The sequence below is a fragment of the Lytechinus pictus genome, chromosome 10, assembly GCF_037042905.1.
Source record: "Lytechinus pictus isolate F3 Inbred chromosome 10, Lp3.0, whole genome shotgun sequence".
Lineage (NCBI taxonomy): Eukaryota > Metazoa > Echinodermata > Echinoidea > Temnopleuroida > Toxopneustidae > Lytechinus > Lytechinus pictus.
The window spans coordinates 27,250,123-27,269,478 of NC_087254.1; the positions used below are offsets into that span (position 1 = coordinate 27,250,123).

General features: G+C 36.0%; 2 protein-coding genes across 2 annotated transcripts in view; both read right to left on the bottom strand.

Annotated features, from left to right (window-relative positions):
* The window catches only part of LOC129269394 (fibropellin-1-like), a 45,489-nt gene extending 33,564 nt beyond the window's left edge, over positions 1-11,925 (bottom strand). The window contains exons 1-6 of the mRNA XM_064105706.1: positions 11,631-11,925; positions 6,247-6,384; positions 4,391-4,711; positions 3,504-3,617; positions 2,058-2,171; positions 1,154-1,267 (exon numbers count right to left, since the gene is read on the bottom strand). Coding sequence (XP_063961776.1) covers positions 1,154-1,267; positions 2,058-2,171; positions 3,504-3,617; positions 4,391-4,711; positions 6,247-6,384; positions 11,631-11,709 — 880 coding nt within the window. The 5' untranslated portion in view covers positions 11,710-11,925. The remainder of the gene's footprint in view (positions 1-1,153; positions 1,268-2,057; positions 2,172-3,503; positions 3,618-4,390; positions 4,712-6,246; positions 6,385-11,630) is intronic.
* Positions 11,926-14,850: 2,925 nt separating this feature from the next.
* The window catches only part of LOC129270423 (fibrillin-2-like), an 86,894-nt gene continuing 82,388 nt past the window's right edge, over positions 14,851-19,356 (bottom strand). The window contains exon 92 of the mRNA XM_064106079.1: positions 14,851-19,078. The gene's annotated coding sequence lies outside the window, so the exon portion shown is untranslated. The remainder of the gene's footprint in view (positions 19,079-19,356) is intronic.

A 19,356-nucleotide genomic window follows, 5' to 3' on the forward strand; every position in this document is an offset into this window, starting at 1 on the left:
ACAATGGAACCCAAAGCCTTATCAGAACAACAACCACTTTGACCAACCTCTTTATCAATTACCATTTTCCTTACTTAATCTAAAACTCATCACCAGCATAAGTAAAAGTATTTTCATAGGCGTTGTGGCCCAGTGGATTAGTCTTCGGACTTTGAAACAGAGGGTCGTGGGTTCGAATCCCAGCCATGGCGTAATTTCCTTCAGCAAGAAATTTATCCACACTGTGCTGCACTCAACCCAGGTGAGATGAATGGGTACCCGGTAGGAAGAAATTCCTTGAATGCTTTGAGCGCCTAGGCAGCCCAGCTAAAGCCGGGGTAATAATAATAGCAGGGCCCGCTGGGAGAACAGTTTTCGGAACTGAAGCGGCTTCCCTGGGTAAATATACCTGTATTATTATTATTATTATTATATGCCTACATTCACCATGAATAAATTGTACCTTCTTGTATCATAATATTACCATCATGCAACCGATTTCAAATGTTTTAGTGTCATTTTGATTCGACCATGATGCCTTCCTCTTAGCATACGGACAGAATTGTGTTTATATACTTTTATTATGTATATCATTAATTTTTCTATACTATTTAAATGGAACAGAATTTGATTATTTTAACTACCCATAAAATACGCAGCTCGCTGACCTTTATTCAATGTACTTTGTATATAAGGAATACAAAATAAGAGATTTATAATCATGATAATGTAGAGCACGTACAATGATATATCTTATTTAATTATAGCGCAAGTTATAGTAAACCATTGATAAGATGCAGTGATCTGATTGATTCATCTAGGAGGTAAATTAGAACAGTATGTGGACATTTAGAATTATTATCGCCTATTCCTTTTACATCAAACTCATTTTCATTTTTACACACCTGGTGTGTACCAGATACTCCACTTTCTGATTAAGATTCTGGAGCGCCCTTGTGGGAAACTTAATGATTAATCGAACGGTTCGCACTATAAATTAGTTTTTTTTTTCCTGAACCGTTTTTGTGTATTTTTTCGACAATATTCTTTTATGCATTCTAGAAAATATATTCTTAACTATTATTTTTCATCATTTTCATTATTTGTGTCACCATCCTCATCATTATAATTGCCATCATAGCCATAACCATCATCGTCGTCATCATCGTCTTACCTACTTCGCACTCCGTCCCAGTGTAGCCTGGTGCGCATGAACAAGAATATCCACCAATCCCGTCATGACACGTAGAACCATGTTGACAGGGGTTCGGTGTACATTCATCTATATCTGAATATTACGAATTAACAATAACCATAACCTTTCCATAATTATGTACAGTCGAGTTACACTGCCAAAATACTATCAACATAATTTTAGATTTTTACAAATGTATTCATATACTTCAATGCACCATAGATCAGTAAATAAAAAAAAAACATTTGCATTATTTCATCTTAACATCAGCTCATTACGTCAGACGTTTAGGTTATATATCACAATATCAATGATTTTCCCCACACGTTGGGTTTAGTTATACCAGTGTATTTTTAGTGTAAATTTCTTATAATACATGGACGACATCCTAGAAATATTAAAGGCTACATCAACATGATCAAATCTATCTATAGGTAATTCTTGGAAAACTCTTTCGGACAAGACGATCTATTTGCAATTAATTATAAATTACTATACATTTAAAAATGTTGATGTTGGATGTTATTATAATATGAAATGTTACGATGACAGACATTGAATAGGCTCCGTTTGAAAAAAAAATCCCGACTAAAAGAGTAATGTTTCATTTTATTTGTTAATTTCCTGTTTGATCTTTGCTTTTTCAACCACAGAATTTGTGATTAAAAAACATCCATCAAGGACATATAAAAATTTGCATAATATATCATTCAATTCGAATTTGAATACGAAGGAGGTATACGAATAATGGGAATATGGGGCTTGTATCGAGCTCGTCGAAAACTGAATGTCAAACTGATATACAATATCTGACAATTATTCATAGAAACACATGAGCGTCAAGATGGAGCTCATGAATTTCGAGGGTGATGTTTTTTCTTACTTGTTTCGCAGAAGGTGCCAGTGAATCCAGTTGTACAAACACAGGTGAAACCATTGACCATGTCCTGGCAGATCCCAACAAAGTTACAAGATACTCCTGCACATTCGTCGATATCTATCAATATAGGTTTAGAAACAAAAGTAATCACAATCATACGCCTACAGTATGTAATACATACATTTTTGCACACAATGGTGATGGTAGAGAGAAATCAGTTTTTAAAAAATATATGTAAATATGTGTCTTAATTCTCTGATAAAATCGGATAAATCAATTTTTCATTGAATGATCGCTTTTATTATTAGACTGTTAAAGGGTTATACTAACTTCTAACCACTTGTAGAGGGGAGGTTATGCGTCAAGGTTACCAGCTTGTCTAGCTTGGCTCCTAGCGGACCAGGCTCCCTTTGGGGATGACAAACCTAGCTTGCAACCAGGGGGAAACCCCTTTTTAGTCCCAGGTGCAAGTGGCTTCGGCTCCTGGCTATATTTGGTTGGGTTTACTGCCCATTTCATCTCATTACTATTGTCACATTTATTTAGTTTTGGTTTATTATGTGGCAGTCATGGGCCTCTTTTCATCATTTTATTACGGCAACATCAGGCCCAAAGTGCAACCTAAAAGAAAAAAACACACGCAAATAGATCTGTAATGCAGCAAAAAATTGCTTCAACGGACAAAGACCTTCCCTATTCCACAATACGCCATTCAATCTTCTCATGTACACTCTTCTGTTTCATGATCATTCGGGGAAGGGGGTGATTATTGATAGTGTAATTATAATATTGATTCCATTCTATATTCAATTTTCATCATTCAATTCTCTGATAAAATCAGATAAATTAATTTTTCATTGAATGATCGCTTTTATTATTAGACTATTAAAGGGTTATACTAACTTCTAACCACTTGTAGAGGGGAGGTTATGGGTCAAGGTTACCAGCTTGTCTCGCTTGGCAATGTCTTGGCAATGTCTTGGCCTTGAAGAGTTAATTGGCAATTAAACCCCGACAGGTGATTTGGAATTCTGTCTTGCCTTTAAAACAAACCTTCATTATTTATAAAATTCCATATAATAATTCAGTTTCAGTTTAGTTTATTTCACTTCCATTTTCTGATAATAAACATAACAAATATATATATACATATGTATAAATGTACAAAACAGAATTAGTGTCATAAGAATACTTCAATAATCAATTAACAAATTTGTAGGAAATATATGAAATGTATACAATTTTTTGTTCAAGATACATTTTGATGATTAGACAAATTATAGATTACAGTTAGCATGTGAAAATGAAAATGAGGGACTTATTAAAAAGCGAAGCTTGTAATTGTAAGCCCCTTTTCATTGAATGATCATGTGATAATAATGATCATGTGATAATAATGATCATGATAATAATGATCATGTGATAATAACCCCACCCCAACAATATTACCTGTAGTACAGTTTCTGTCGGTCCAACCATCTGCACATGAACATTCATAGTCATAAACTAAATCGGTGCACGTTCCATTATTGTTACATGGGTCGTCTTGACAATCGTCTGTATCTAGATATATTAAAAAGAAGACAGAACAATGGAGCAATCGCCTTATTAAAATAGCAATGAATTTACTAATACATCTTTAAAAGGTAAAGGTTGTCATGGACGTTTAACAATTGGGTTCGATTATACTGTGTTATCATAACCCTTATCATAATTTAAGCAAAGTTCTGGAAATACATGTTAAGAACTATTATTCTTATTATTGTGATGATTATTGATAAAATGTTGTCACGTGTATTATTACTAAGTAGTTATATCAAAAGTGATGTATAAAAAAGGAAACCTTATCTACAAGCCTTCTGCTTCAGAGGTTTCCTCCACTTTTCCGTTTTTTATGCACTTAAACATGTATTAATATGTAGTAATTAAGAATGCTTGCTATTTATACTTATATAGTCTACGTGCGTAATGGTTGCTCAGCTTAGTTATGTAAGTTAAGTTATCAAAGTTTTGTAACATAACGGATTTGTGGAAATAAAACCTAAATGAAATGAAAATTATGATGAAGACGATGACGACGACGATGATGATGAGGGCGATGGGGATGCTAATGATGCTAATAAAGATGATGATAATCACCAAACTGGTGATAATGGTAACGATTACAACGGTGGCAAAGATGATTGTGGTGGTTATGGTGATTATGATGATGACGATGGATTAACATGTTAATGATGATGAAAGGGATGATGGTATTCAAGGATGAGGTCGATGATAGAAAAGCGAATAATAAAATTATCAATGACGTTCACCATGACCATGTTAATGATACGAACCTGATTCATATGTGATGTTGAATCCCCTGAACGTTGTATCTCGATCCGATATAAATGATATCCATGCTTGATCAGAGTTTATGGTGACAAATTCTCCAGACGAATTTAAACGAGTTCCTTCTAAAAGAACACTTGGCCCTTTTCCAATGGTGACCGTGTCTGTATTTTCAGTGGCAATGTCATTTACGTAGAACGTGATGCCATAAGCACCAAGGATCCTGATTAGATAATAGCACTCCTGATTCGGTGGGTAGTCAGCGGGATACGACGGGCTCAGGATTTCGCCGGTAGCCGAGGAAAATGTTTCACCACAAGACGATACTGGAAGATCAAAAGGAGGCACACGATATCTTCTATTAAGTCATTAATAAGAGTTAGCCGGTCAGTCACTGTCTGATTCTAGTCACGGCAGTAATTATGGTAACAACTGCAGTTCTCCCTCCGATAGCCACAATTCAACTGACATTGTCGGTAAAATGATATATTCCACAATACCCTACGAAAACTAACTTTAGAAGTAGTCTCCCACCACAGCTCTCCCCCTCTCTCACCCAAATCCTTCCTCCATCTCCTTCTCACTTTCTTTCTTTCTTTCTTTCTCTTTCTTTCTTTCTTTCTTTCTTTCTTTCTTTCTTTCTTTCTTTCTTTCTTTCTTTCTTTCTTTCTTTCTTTCTTTCTTTCTTTCTTTCTTTCTTTCTTTCTTTCTTTCTTTCTTTCTTTCTTTCTTTCTGTCTCCCAATTACTAAACTTCGGGAATTGTGGGTAAAATTTCCTTCTCAAACTACCCATAACCCCCTCTATCTATTTATCTATCTATCTATATATCTATCTGTGTGTATTCCTAATCTCTCTGTACACAGGTAAAACGTCATGTAGTATATGGACTTTACAGTACACAGCAAAAACTGTGGTGTTAACCGGCGTACATAGAGGCCCGGGGGGGGGGGGGGGCACTCGACCAAAAAAGTGGTAGGGGTGTGCCGCGGGCGAGACAAAAAACGGGGGCCTTGGAGCGGGCTTATTGTAAAAAGGAGGGTCCTCGGAACGGGCTTTGGAACTACAAATGTTTGTGAAAACGGGGGTCCTTGGAACGGATCGCCAGCGTGTGAGTGCGTATGCATCCCTATGGAACGGGTATAGGGTATGCGTGCATAATGCAGCTAGCCCGGCAGCCCGCCGGCCGCCCGGCCGCCGGGTGCGCTCGCCCAGAGGCGATGGTCGGACAGCGCTCTGCAGCCGCTTTTCACCAAAATTGCAGCTCATTTTAGCAGATCAATGCAACCGGAACGGCGTAACGAAAATATGCCAAGCTTTGGAGCGGATTTCTTTCTTCTTTTTTCTCGATAAGAAGAAAATGCTATGCTTTGGAGCGGCTTTCTTTGTTCTTTTTCTCAATAAGACAAAAATGCTATGCCTTGGAACGGAAATTTGAGTGTAAAAATGGGGGTCCCCTCCGCGGCACATACCCACTATGCATTATATACTGAGTGCCCCCCCCCCCGGGCATAGAGGACCACACCAGTTATTTTACACCGGTGTTGAATTGGTGGGGTTAGTTTTACACCTATAGGTGTCATTACAACACCTTTGGTTGTTACATTTACACGCTTTGGTTTTATTTTTAATCTCTAGGGTGTAATTTTAACACCTCACGGTGTGGTCCTCTATTAACACCAACTGGTGTCAGTTTTAACACCGCAATTTTTACAGTGTAGTTGTTCAACAGCTTAAAAAAGTGTTTAGAATCTAAAGTAATTACGTTTTTTTTTTTTTACATTCAATCTTCAATAGTTGGGCGTGTAAATTAAGAATACAGCGTTTTACCATGTATATTGATGACAAATAATGCAACTCACGAAATGTCTCGTTGCATGTAGTTCCGTGATAGAAGGTAGTAATGTCTTCTCTGGTAATGGGGGTACATAGACATAGGAACCGACCTCCTCCAGACACGCAGGTAAAAGGAGAAACACAAGGACTGCTATCACAAGGATCTAAATATTGATAGGATAAAAAGATAAAAGTACATTTTTATTAGGCCTACCCGTGCTTGTGAATGAAGGTAATAGTACTAGGGAGCATGTCATAAAAGTACTTGTCGGAAGTTTTATCGAACAAGATTTCTTTATCCGATAGTTACCATTATAACTTTGTTTCTCTGCCAATCAAATCCAAGAAAAGTTGTCAGATTCACCGAACTCTTTCGCCATGCTCAAGAGAATTGAAGTCGAGAGCTTACACAGATCTGGTTCGACCCCATCTTGAATACGCCTCAGAGGCATGGAATCCCTACACCTTGACTGCTATCAGAAACATTGAGCAAGTGCAAAGAACAGCAGCTCGGTTTGATGCCAATAAATTACAGGTGGTCTACGTCATCCTCACACCTGTTGTCTGCTCACGGATGGGACACACTACATTATCGGCGACTCCTGGACCAATGCTCTCAGCTTCTTTTCAAGATTCACTACATACTGGTCAACATGCCTATGCTAGCTATAGTCACTCCGGCAACATATCTTTCAAGGAAGGACCATACACTGAAATTTGCTGGGCCAAAATTGTCAATTGATTCCAACAAATACTCCTTCTACCCAAGAAAAATCCGAATATGGAACCACCTGCCTGGCAAAGTTGTATACATAACAGGTCTACCAGCATTGAAAGAGGCTGCGCTTCCCATTATTAGAAATCAATCTTTCACGAAATATTGCAAATTTCATTCCGGTTTAGATTTTTGGAGCTGCAAGAGGAATTATCTCATCAAGTATCAAGATCAGGGGTGCGTTTTATGTAAAGGATCGTCGGACGTTTTATCCGCCAAGTCCAGTGTTTTCCGAAATTTGTCTTAGTAACAGTGCTTCTTAGACAATCAAAAGCAAGGATGGTTGTCAGATTCGACGACTTGTTGGGTGACATGTTGATAAAACGCTTCCCTGGTCAGCATGGGTGAGGACTACAGGTATGATGATAATGGATAATAAAACTCTGCTGATGTATGGTGGCCCAATAAAAGCAAATGTCCGTATGAACAGAAGGGTGTGGTTGTCGGGTTCTTGAAGGTGCTGATAGCGACGTATTGCTAGTGAAGGTGCATGGAGTTGATGATCAATATTGATGATGATAGTGATGATGGTGATTGTGATGATGATTGTGATGATGATGATGATGATGGTGGTGAAGATGATGATTGTGATGGTGGTGGTGGTGGTGGTGGTGATGATAATGATGAAGATGATGAGGAGCAGGAGGATAATTACAAAGATCACGGCTAGGATGACTAAGAAGATAGTTTGGGCATCATATCAGCTTATTTGCTGCTCGTGGCTCGAATGTAATGATACTTTACCACTGCGACGCAAAACGAATACTACAACATAGCAAATGCGTTGAAAATGCAAACCAAATCATAGTGAAAAGACGGAAGGTCTTAGTCGAAAATGGGTGAACCGGGACCGCAGTTTCATCAAACGTTTCACCCAAACCTGAAAATGATGCTGGTGCTGGAATTGATGTATCTAGGTGTTGAACCAGTGATCATGTAATCGTGGTATCGGCATTTATTTAAAATCCCATATATTCTTTGTTGGGGTTTGGTTTAGATATCCTGATCAATGCTCCTATACAAAAAATACCACTCCAACAGTCATATAGCCCTGGGAATCAGCGCTGCTGAAGCACTCCCCAAGATTTTTTTCGGGAGGGGTGGTGTCAAGCTATAATATAGAAATTTGGCCCAATCGAGTTCATGTGGGAGCTAAAAACCTTTTCATTTGGGAACGAAAAACTTTTTTTTTCTCTTGCTTGCTACTTCTTTTAAAAACAAAATCATCCTCATTTTGCATCCTAAATTGTGCAGTAAACATATGAGGGAGACTGTGATGTCATACTCGTTCATACAAAATTTATTTTGTATTTCAATACATTAAATCTTATTCATTCAATATACCGTTTTCCATCGATACTCATCTTTTTTCACCACTTAATAAAAAAATAGAAGATTCCACTTCGTTTCATCCACAAAATCTACAAAATGTTCGAAATGCCATGCCGTGGAGTTTGTATTAGTGTTACCAGTGTAGATCTAGTGGTGACCTTAAAGATGAACACAAAGGGGTGAGGGCAAGGGCATTTAAGAAAGGGCTTTTATGTGCCTGCTATCATAAAATCCCCAAAGTTTTTTTTTTGGTTACTGGCAGTTCACAGAACGAAAGGGTTTGTTTGAGTCAGTGGCGGTACAAGGTGAGCTCGGGATGAGGGGGAGGGTCCTAGTTAGAACCTTACCTGAACCAACCTAGTTCTTAAATACGATTTTCACGATATCCATGGATATTTTTTTTCTTGCCACCCCATATCCATTTGCTTCCACTTATACGCCATGGCTGTTCGCAGAAATTTGTTGCGGGGGGGTGGGGCTGGACACGTAAACTTTTTCGAAAAAATGGAAAAAAGGAGGAAGCGAAACGACCATGCTCGTCACTGGGTGGCTTTTGCATTTTGTGAAGTGAAATAAAGGATTTCGTGCATATCTCTGGTGAATTTTGTTAAAAAATTTCAGTTATAAAATGTACATTTCCAAAATTTCTGGGGGACAACCGCCCCCTGTTGCGTACGGTCATCCCCCCCCCCGCTCACCAAAATCCTTGTGTTATCAGTGATTAGAGTCCGAGAGAGCAATGGGTAGCTTAAAGAGCTGGATTGGGGCGTTGGGGTCGTTGGGAGATATAGCATTATGATACCCCTAATCATTTGAAGGATCTTAAAGTTCCGCGGGAGTATTATGAAAGTCTAGTCTGATGGATTTTGAAACTGGTACGGTATTATTTGAAATTTAAATACGAGGGCAAAGTGAAAGTTTGAATATATTGAGCTGCCAATGTGTACCTGAAACATGTCTTCTAAACACATCTCAATGATTAAAGAAGGCAAGCGTAAAACGCGAGCTGAAGCAATAGGTAGGTTTATTGACCTGAAAGCAAGATAAAATTTGTTGTAGCCGAGAGTGCATGGAAAGACTGTCATTTCAACTTCCCTAAAATGCCTGTTGCCTATATTCCAATGATATGATTGTTGTTATATGGTCTTAAAGGGAGCATATTATTACGTTACTCGTTTACTTCCGGTGTGTATGAAATCTAACAAACCATATTTTTATTTCAAAAATTACTTGTACATACCTCATGCTGTCAAAAATATACAAAGTTAATCTTTATCAACAGAAGTTAAAGATCGTTGTTACATGACCGTGAACACCGCAAATATCGTTTTCTTTCAAGCTCGGGTGATATTGAATCGATTCCGCCCACTTCAATCCTTTATAATGAGTTCCATGACCAAAGCTTTTGGAATGCATTTTTTTTCAATTATCGCCCTGTATTGTTCGTTGATATATGATGCACCACTCTACATAACTTTACAAAGAAAATTTACGGGTGACGAAACTTGTTATAGCTGCTAACACGCCGGTTGTTTACTATGTTTAAAATCACTAACATAAATAATACTTTTTTTTATTCAGGATGCTATTAGATGATCAAATCATGTCCCTTTAACAAGGACGTCTAATTGTCCATACAAGAAACTAATTAACAAGCGATCGCATATTTAGATTTGGCAATTTACAGGTCAAATTTAGATCAGCAGAATCATAATTATTTGCAAGAACTGTAATTCATTCTTGGGAACTAAAATCAAAATGCAAATGACTGCAGACTTTCTACCCAGCAAAGACCCACAAAGGGGTATAGGCACAACGTGATGGATGAATACTGATAACAAGTAAAAACTAGAATTCAAGTCAAACAATAATTTGTTAACTCTTTGTGAATGTTCATAAAAATCACTTTACCAATAATTTAGCCTTTTCTCGTCTGAGAAGACTATCTGCATTTTTGTATTTTTAACGAAACCTATACTGGAGGAAGATTTATTTTGTTTTATACATTCATTTATATCTACCCGATGTATGTGATAATATACTTTATACTAGGTTAGACTTATTTCTATTTCAAATCACTATTGGGCAATTCATGTGATTTTAATTATTAAAAAAACACATCCAGATAACTTCCAATTTTGAGTGTTCAGTGTCTCATGTCACTAAATTTGTGTTGATTTTCTGGAGAGAAGAAACACTCTGTATTCAGGGTAACCCAAATATATCAAATTTCTGTCAGTCCAACCATATTTTTAACGTCTAAGTTCCACTTTTTGGAACCCTTCACGCCCCTTCACCATGTTCACAACAAATGGCATTTTCATGCTTCTATTTTCCAATTTATATTCAATTCTATTCAATGTTTATCGTTAAATTCATGGATATTCATTCTGTCTGCATGTCCACACAAAATACATAATTATATTGCACACATGAATTGAATTGAAAGTTGATTGAAAATAAAGAAGCATTAATCATGCCAATTGGCATATATAAAAAAAAATTGAAATAAATACAGAAAGCAATTAGAATTCAGTTTACAGTTAAGATTGAATTTCATCAACTATTCACATGAATTTTTTTTGTAAATATGTAACATCAATTTTAACTTCATATTATAGTTGAGGTATTATTCAATTCCTGATTAATGTTTCAGGTCAGATATTAGATCTTATTATTGTTTGGAGTAATAATAGTTTCCATTAATCCAAGGGCACCACGGGCATGGCTTTGAATGCCCTACAGATTGGATTAAATCATCTCTTACTGGCTATTGATATTTTTGTGCCCTTCTGAAATTTCTCCATAGAATAGGTTTATATTTGGAATGATAATACTATCAAAATTTGCTCTGCAATTTGAAATATGAGTAATCTATGTTTGAAGCCAGTGGGCTATTTGAGTCTGCACTTTCAACAACAACAAGGGTTCTAGAGCGGAGGGGTTTCCGAAAAATGAAAAGGGAAGGAATATATCTGTTATAGCTAATTTATTTGCGGTTGCCACCCCTCATATTAATAAATTATAATCATACTAACAGAAGTATTTAGTGGGTGTACATACTGATCAGTCATTTGACAGGACCAAATAGGCAAGAGGATGACCCCGCCCCCAAATAAAATAAGATAAAAACAAACAAATAAAAAAATGAAAATAAAGAAGAAATAAATAAAATAAAGCACACAACATAGATTTTAAAAGATGTTAAAAACGAAATAAAATAGAATAAACAAGTAAAGAAAATGAAAAAAAGTAGCTTCGATTAATCTTATGTCTACATGTAAATACCAAAATACAACCCACCTTGTGCTGTTACGGCAGAAAACAGGAACATGAATATACATAATCTACAGGCAATATTCACAACATTGTCAGGGGCCATCGCAATCGGAATCAGTCAAGGGCCTCTTTCAGACTAGATTAATCCTTTCTATATCTCCATGTCGGTCTTAATCTCATTTTCGAACTGAATTCCGCAATGTATTAAGAAAAGACAAAACTAGATCAAGGAACGATAATTCTACTCGCACTCTCAAAATCAATCCATAGTTCACGATCAGGTACACAGACACACCAAACCCCAATATTAAAAGACTCCATTCATGCGAGTAATGCATTGTGCCGTTGTGTTGGGGCTTTGAATTGGCTGAGGTGAGATGTGCAAACGTAAAGGGATGAAAAAATGTTGACATTTGATATATAATACAGAAAATATTCGGCCATTCACAATGGGAGATAGGAGAGAATGCGATCAAATTTATTTGTATTACGAATTACAGTATTTTACCGCCCTGATCAAGCTTTAGTGTTAGTATCCTAACGCTCCATAAGAACAACATTATCATCCTGTCGTTTTTTAACACTTTTTAACAGAAAGAAAAGGTTTATTCATCTCCATTGCATATTAAAGAACAAATGCATGGAGGACCACTTTAGATCGTCTTACCGGCATGTCCAGTGGCGTACAGATTAGGTTGGCTTTGGGGCTCTTACCCCACACCCCCAAAAAAAAAGAATGAAAAGAAACATGTATGTATATATATATATATATATATATATATACATTAATAAGATAAAGCAAGATGAAAATAAACGAAATTGACGACCTAGAAAAATATTGAAAAGGAAAGATAAATAAAAAAAGAAGGGTAAAATGTAATATTATTTTCTGTCGAAATGCCAATGTCTGTCGAAAGGACATTGGGCGTAAACTTACAGTGTTTTCTGAAAAAAAAATGGCAACAACAATCACAAATTTAAGCTTATCGGCGATAAATGATTTTTACTCATAATCTTCAATTCTATCACAAAAAGATCTATTCTATCATTGTCAAAAAGTTTGTCTTTGGCATAATTGCTACACTAAGAACACTCTTTTGCATTTTTTTTTGTGTCAGAGTAGTTACTTTCAGATATTTTTTTTCTTTAATGGGAGTCTTATAACATTGGGTCAGTACAAATTTCCGTAAGAAATAGTTATGTGGTGTTATTTTAGTTGTATTAATGTAATGTATTGCACCTATCTTTTCAAATGTATTATATATTTATCTTAGCTCAATTTGTGGAAGCAAAATTTGAATTGCATTGATCTGAGCCGGAAAACATCTCGTTACATGAAAAAAAAATCCGTGTTAGCCTACCCTCTCTCCTATTTTCATGTCGACGAATAGAAAAAAACATATTAGTTTGTTGTATTCATTTCTGTTATTTAAGTATCCTCACTCATACGCTGGCTTACAATCGGAAAAAATATCAATAAGTAAAAAAGAAGTAATCACCAACGCGAAAAGTGCCGGAAATTTCGATTGTTGAAAAATTGAAAGCCGATATATGACGTTTGTTTTGCCATTCAGAAAAGAGAAATGAAGTGGAAAACGAATTTAAGGAGAGAAAGAGGGGAGGGGGGGGGGGAGAAAGATTCGAAGTGGATTGTTCAATTGATACGAGAGGAAATACTATGCGATTGTTGATTGGCTATGACTCGTACGAGCGCATTCGAGGGTATCAAAAGTGCAGCAAAAATAATGGATTATTTGATTAGTGTATGCGAAGGCATGTACAACATTTTATTTTCTAGTTTGGCTTATACCCCGACTACATTATAAAACTATTAACATGTAGGCATATTATAAACGTCACATTTAAACAACGATTCTACCCATTGACTTCATGTTACTATAATCAACCTGCAGTCGCCACCTAACATGCCTAAGGGAAACGGAATAAATGTGGCTACTGGAGAAATGTGTCCTTTGAATGCATTTACCACCAGAGTGATTGATTAATATCACATATAAAAAAAATATTGGAAAATGGACCAATACGACAATATTTTATATCACGTATATCACGGTTTCTTTTTATTAATAAACAAAAAGTATAGTTTAAATATATTTGGCAACAAAAATCAAATAAAAAATTGATGGGCATCGATTGTGCTTCATCTCTGAATGTGAACTGCGCACGCAATAGTGTAATCATAATACTCTATCGCTTCAAAATTGGATTGTTGGCATTATTTTCTTTTTCTTTTCTTTGGAGTAACTACGGAACGAAGATTAAATTCAACGAGTTAAGGAGTTAAGTGGATTTGACAATAAATATGGAACCTCGTGGGCTGTGAAACATGTTAAAGAGCAAACATACTACATTTTCAAAGTTTTCTTGTCTGGCATAACATTATTCAGCAATTTGATGATCATGGTGGATGTATTTTGGATTACGTTTATCCGATATATATCAACACGTACCAACCCCTTGTCAGATGATATATGATTTTATACAACTCCCAAGAATGTTCTGTAATCCGATTGGTCCAAATCGGATCACATGATATTCAGCGAATTGCACTATGGCATCCAAAATGCACTATCCTACACTCTGACGTCATACCAAATGTATTATCCAGCTCTCTGACGCCATACCATATGCACTATCCTGCACACTGACGTCAGAGTGCTGGATAGCGCGAGGTCTGGAATTATCTAGAATTTAGATCAAATACATAAATTATTTGTATAATAATCCATTCCTGTTTCTGTTTATGGTAACTCCCGTAAAGGAACTCGGCAGGACAGCACTTTGCTGGTAAACGCCAAGCTGGTATATAACCAATTACATAGAAAACATTGTCTTTCATTTCTGTTATTTCATTCTTTTGCTTCTCTTTCATTTTCTTCCCCATTTTCTTACTATTCTTTCTTTCATTCTATCATTTTCTCTTTCCTTCACTCTATTGTATTCCCCCCCCCCCCTCTCTCTCTCTTTCTTTCTCCAGTGATCCTCTCCCCCACCCAAACCAGTCTAAAAGACTGCTTGGGAACTGCAATAAACGTATCACAGACAAAATAAATACATGTACGTACTTAAACATTAATGTACTTTTATTGTTTATACAATAAAAAACTCTTTATGATGGTACAATACATTGAATTGAACATCAGTCATTCTGTTCAACATTTATAATCATACCTCATAAGATGTATGCTTATATTATATTTTCATCACTCATGTAACAATAATAAACAGCACCAAAATTAAATTATTTCTTAATTAAATTAATGACTAATTAACAATGATTTTAAAAGATAACAAATTGTTGAGATGGTAAGTCATCCATTTCAAGGTACAATCAAATAGTTTCCATGATATTTGGAATTAAAAAAGAAAAAAGATTTTAAAAATCACAATGAACTTAGTCCTTGGCACAAAATTAATGATATGACCACTTGATTTTTAGAAATATATAAATAAAATTGTATTTCGCCTAACAATAGGCATGACCAACCAAACATTATACTGGAAATTTATTGAGTCCTGCTGAGAAACATGCTAAATTTAAAAGAAAACCAAACCTAAATCCCCAGTACCACTGATTTTGGAGCTAACAATGGCAGTGTTTTAAAAGTAAACGCATTGGCCCGTATTTTGAAGTCAGGTTAAACTCACGCAATGGTCTAACTCGGTGCTAAAATTATGGGGACCAGGAAAATCCAAGATGGCGCCCAAAATGGCTGCCGTAGGCTAAAAATCTACAATTCATCTATTACTTACTAAGTGGTGAATTAATTTGGTTTCTATTCAGCGGTTTTAGGGTAAAGTAGTACTTCGGGAGAAGTTACAAGGACAGCCAGTGGTCTGATGTGTCCAAAAATCCAAGATGACTTCCAAAAATTGAGTTTAAAATGACTGTTGATACTTTTTAATGGACATAGCTCATATCATATCCACCTGTGAGATATGATTTTTATGTCTATACCATGGTTTCAATGGTCAAATAATACATTGGGACAAGTTACAAGGAAAGTTAGTGGTCCAGTATGTTAAAAAAATCCAGGATGGCTTCCAAAATGTAGTAAGAAAATGCTGTTGCTACTTTAAAAAAAACCAACATAGTTTTTCAGTTGCAATTTGTTCCGCGTAAGGGTACCTTTGGTCGTATTTTGACCCATCTAATACGAGAATAAAAAATTGAACATGTTCTAATACAGAGTTGTGCCCCAATTGCCTCTCAATAGTTAAACTACAACTTATACCAGGGTTTAATTCAAACCCGAGTTCAGAATACGGGCCATTGTGAGCGTTTTCTAACTTTTTAATTTCTAAATGTACTTAGAAAAAAACATGAAAAAAAATTAAACGGAACACTCTAAGTACATTTGGAAATTAAAAAGTGAGAAAAACGTACTACGAACTCAAATGGGAGGTAATAAAATAAAAATCAAACGTAGTTTAAAGGAAGAGTAACATCTGTAACCTTTGCCTTGAGGAAAAATACTTAATTTTTACGAACACACAGTCAACAGAAGACCGGAGCTCATTACTAAATGCAGGCACTCAGGACCATTTCCATTTGACTCTGGAAAACGAACCGCAGCACGCCACATTGGAAGAAAGTCATCACTTGGACAAAGTTACAGACCCCCTGAAGACCGCTTTACGCGTGAAACCCGGGGTAGCGGATCCAAGGTACGTTCAACATTATACTACCCCACGGTATTGAACACTTTCCAATACCCCAATGAACTGAATTTCATATATATATATATATATATATATATATCCACTTGGTACGGGATAAGTTGAGGTTTTCAAAAGTGCTCAATATTTCTCCCAACCCCCAATTTTACACAATGCATTTCTTATATCATTCCACAGATTATTTAATTTTCTTTAAAATGATACCATGCTTGTTATGATTAGGCCATTACAAAAAGAGCAGGATTCAAAAGTGTTGGATGAGGTCTGAGTTGAAAAGCTGCAAAACGAGCAGAAATAATCATGAAGGGTCAATAGAGAACATGATTATTTTGTCTGTGTCAATAGAGATGAAAATCCATTCAAATCAAGCCCCTGCTTCTTCATTTTATTATGTTTTGTTTTGGTTTATGTAGTGATGGTTCTGTGAGATATTAGGGTTTGAGTCGTGGTTTTAAATACCCATGCATGTTTGTTTGTTTGTTATGTGTTTGCTTGTGCAGAGGTGGGTTTGATTCCATGTTAATGTTGATGTTAAGGTGCATGAAAACAAAACAATAATAGAACAACGCCGTGTACTATAGAACAACGCTGTGTACGTCCTGGCTTGCGCTCGTCTTGAAGTCTGGAACTGGTGTCACTCTTCATGTACCCATTGACGCCTAAGGGGATTTGGATACCGTGCCTTTTCTTTTATTCCTCCACGCCTTTGGAACTCCCTTCTTCACTTCGTGAAATTGACAGCATAGAACTCTTTAAACTGTCTCTCAAAATTCACTTATTTCGGCAGATGTGTAGTGATTAACTTATTGCATGAGCCTGCGCCTATGAATATTTTTAACAGATGTATGGCGCAATATAAATGCTGTGGATCACCATCATCGTCTAGAGAAACCGCTGAGAAACTCACTCATCACCACGGAAAAAGAACAGTGAATTTTAATATTGTGTCATGTTGCAACTTTTGAATTTTGACATTCCCCCACATTTCAAGGCACTGCACCTCCATGTGAACCATAATCATATCACGCAGGGTATCATTTTAAAGAGAATTAAATGATCTATTCATTGATATTAATAATATTTACTAAAACCGAGGAGGGATTATCGATCAAATTCAGATTTCCAAACTTTTTTTTAGGAGTTTATATTCATACCTTGGTCAGCTCGGTCTACTACCGTCGGTTTCACGCTTTCGGTGATCTTCAGGCAGACTGATGACTTGACGACTTGGTTGTGTCTGCGTGCTGTGATGGGTCGTCACACCTTATTGGTTTTCTGGGGGTTCTAGGTCGGTGTCTGTGGCGGCACTTTGATATTATTTCTGACCTTTTGTTGAGACACTTTCGCTATTGGTGATAAATATATACTTCTCCTCTTGACAGAGATTGCAGAGCCCACTCTTCCTTAGGTTAGTGTTAGGCTTCTTCTCTCTCCCCCGCGTCAATTCAAATTTGGTGTTTGCTTCCTTTAAAGCCCCCTCACACCTGACCGAATGTAGACGGACGAAGGTATTTATATAAAAGGTATTTAACTGTATTTAACTGAATAATATCAAACCTTATTTTTATTTCATAGTGAGCCTTTGGAATAACAAACCTCATTTTGTTTTTGGATAGACCAATTTTTGGAACATTGAACCTACCGAGTATTTATATATATTTAAACCTTTTAAAACAAGCAACAGAACTGTTGCCAGAAGAGAATAAGGAATTTGGTGTATTGATATGTGATCATTACAATCAGTTGTTTGCAGCTACTCACACAACAGTGAACACTTGTTTGATCAGCCTGTCTGCATGACTGCATGCATTCAACAGGAATAGCTCCAACTCATTTTCTCTCTGTACATGGCCTGCATTGCCGAGATCCACATAGCTATTTGATCCCTTTGAAATGAGCTAAACTGACAATATTCTATTTAATATTTTACATGAAAGAATGATCACAAAATATTGCTACTTGATTGCAACCACTCTGATTACAATACAAATAACAGTTACAAACACAAATTTTCTCTAACTATTGAACAACAGCAAATATCATATGATCAAAAGATATATGAAATCTATGTTTTACAACTACTCACATACTAAATATGAAGATGACACGGTAATAATTGGATTAATTGAAAATAAAAATGAATTGGATTACAGGGAAACTATGGCTTTGTTCGAAAATTGGTGTAAAGGAAACCGTTTATTTGTCAACTCCAAGAAGACAAAGGAATTGCCTTCGACTTCAGACTAAAGAACAATTTGAACCTACTGATAGACCTGTAATTACATGAATTATCAATGATGATGTTGTTTATAATGTTGAATGTCATATATACCTAGCAACGTGAAACTGACAGGAAACTGTCCTGGGACGCGAAGTCAAAATGCACTTTGACCAAATGCAATCAACGGTTACATTTCGTCCGAAAGTTAAAGTACTTCTAAGATCTAATAATGTTTCTTCTATTTTTACAGTCGATCTTCTAGAGTTTATCACTTTTGACTAAATAATCTGGTTTAATAATGCAAAACAGAGAGATAAACAGAAGCTCAGAAGACTTGCTTAATAAAACAAGCCAGCAAAATAATAAATAACACTGTTAACCTAGATGGAATCTGTAAAGAAAGGGACTTTCGAAGGCTCTGATCAAACACATTCCCTGAATAGTCGGAAAATTCAACAGAGAAGCGGACGAAGACTGAAATCTGTGAAAGCAAGAACCAGTTGCCGCATTAATTCGTTCCTCCATTTTCCTTAAGAGTAGAAGAGCATGCCTAAGCAGTAAAATAATATATAGAGATATCTTTTATTATGTGTTCTAAGCAGAACAAAAGAAAACTAAAGTAGTAAATAATTTTACAATTCACATAATTAACTCCTCTTTGTTATAACAAAATAAATATATGATTGAGAAAATAACAGCCACGTGAATGAGACTTCATAAGATAGTCATGAAATTACAAAATATGTAATGTTCGTATTTACTACAGTTCAATGTTGTGTAATAAATGACAGAATAAATCAGTAAATGAAGAAAATAATGCATAATATA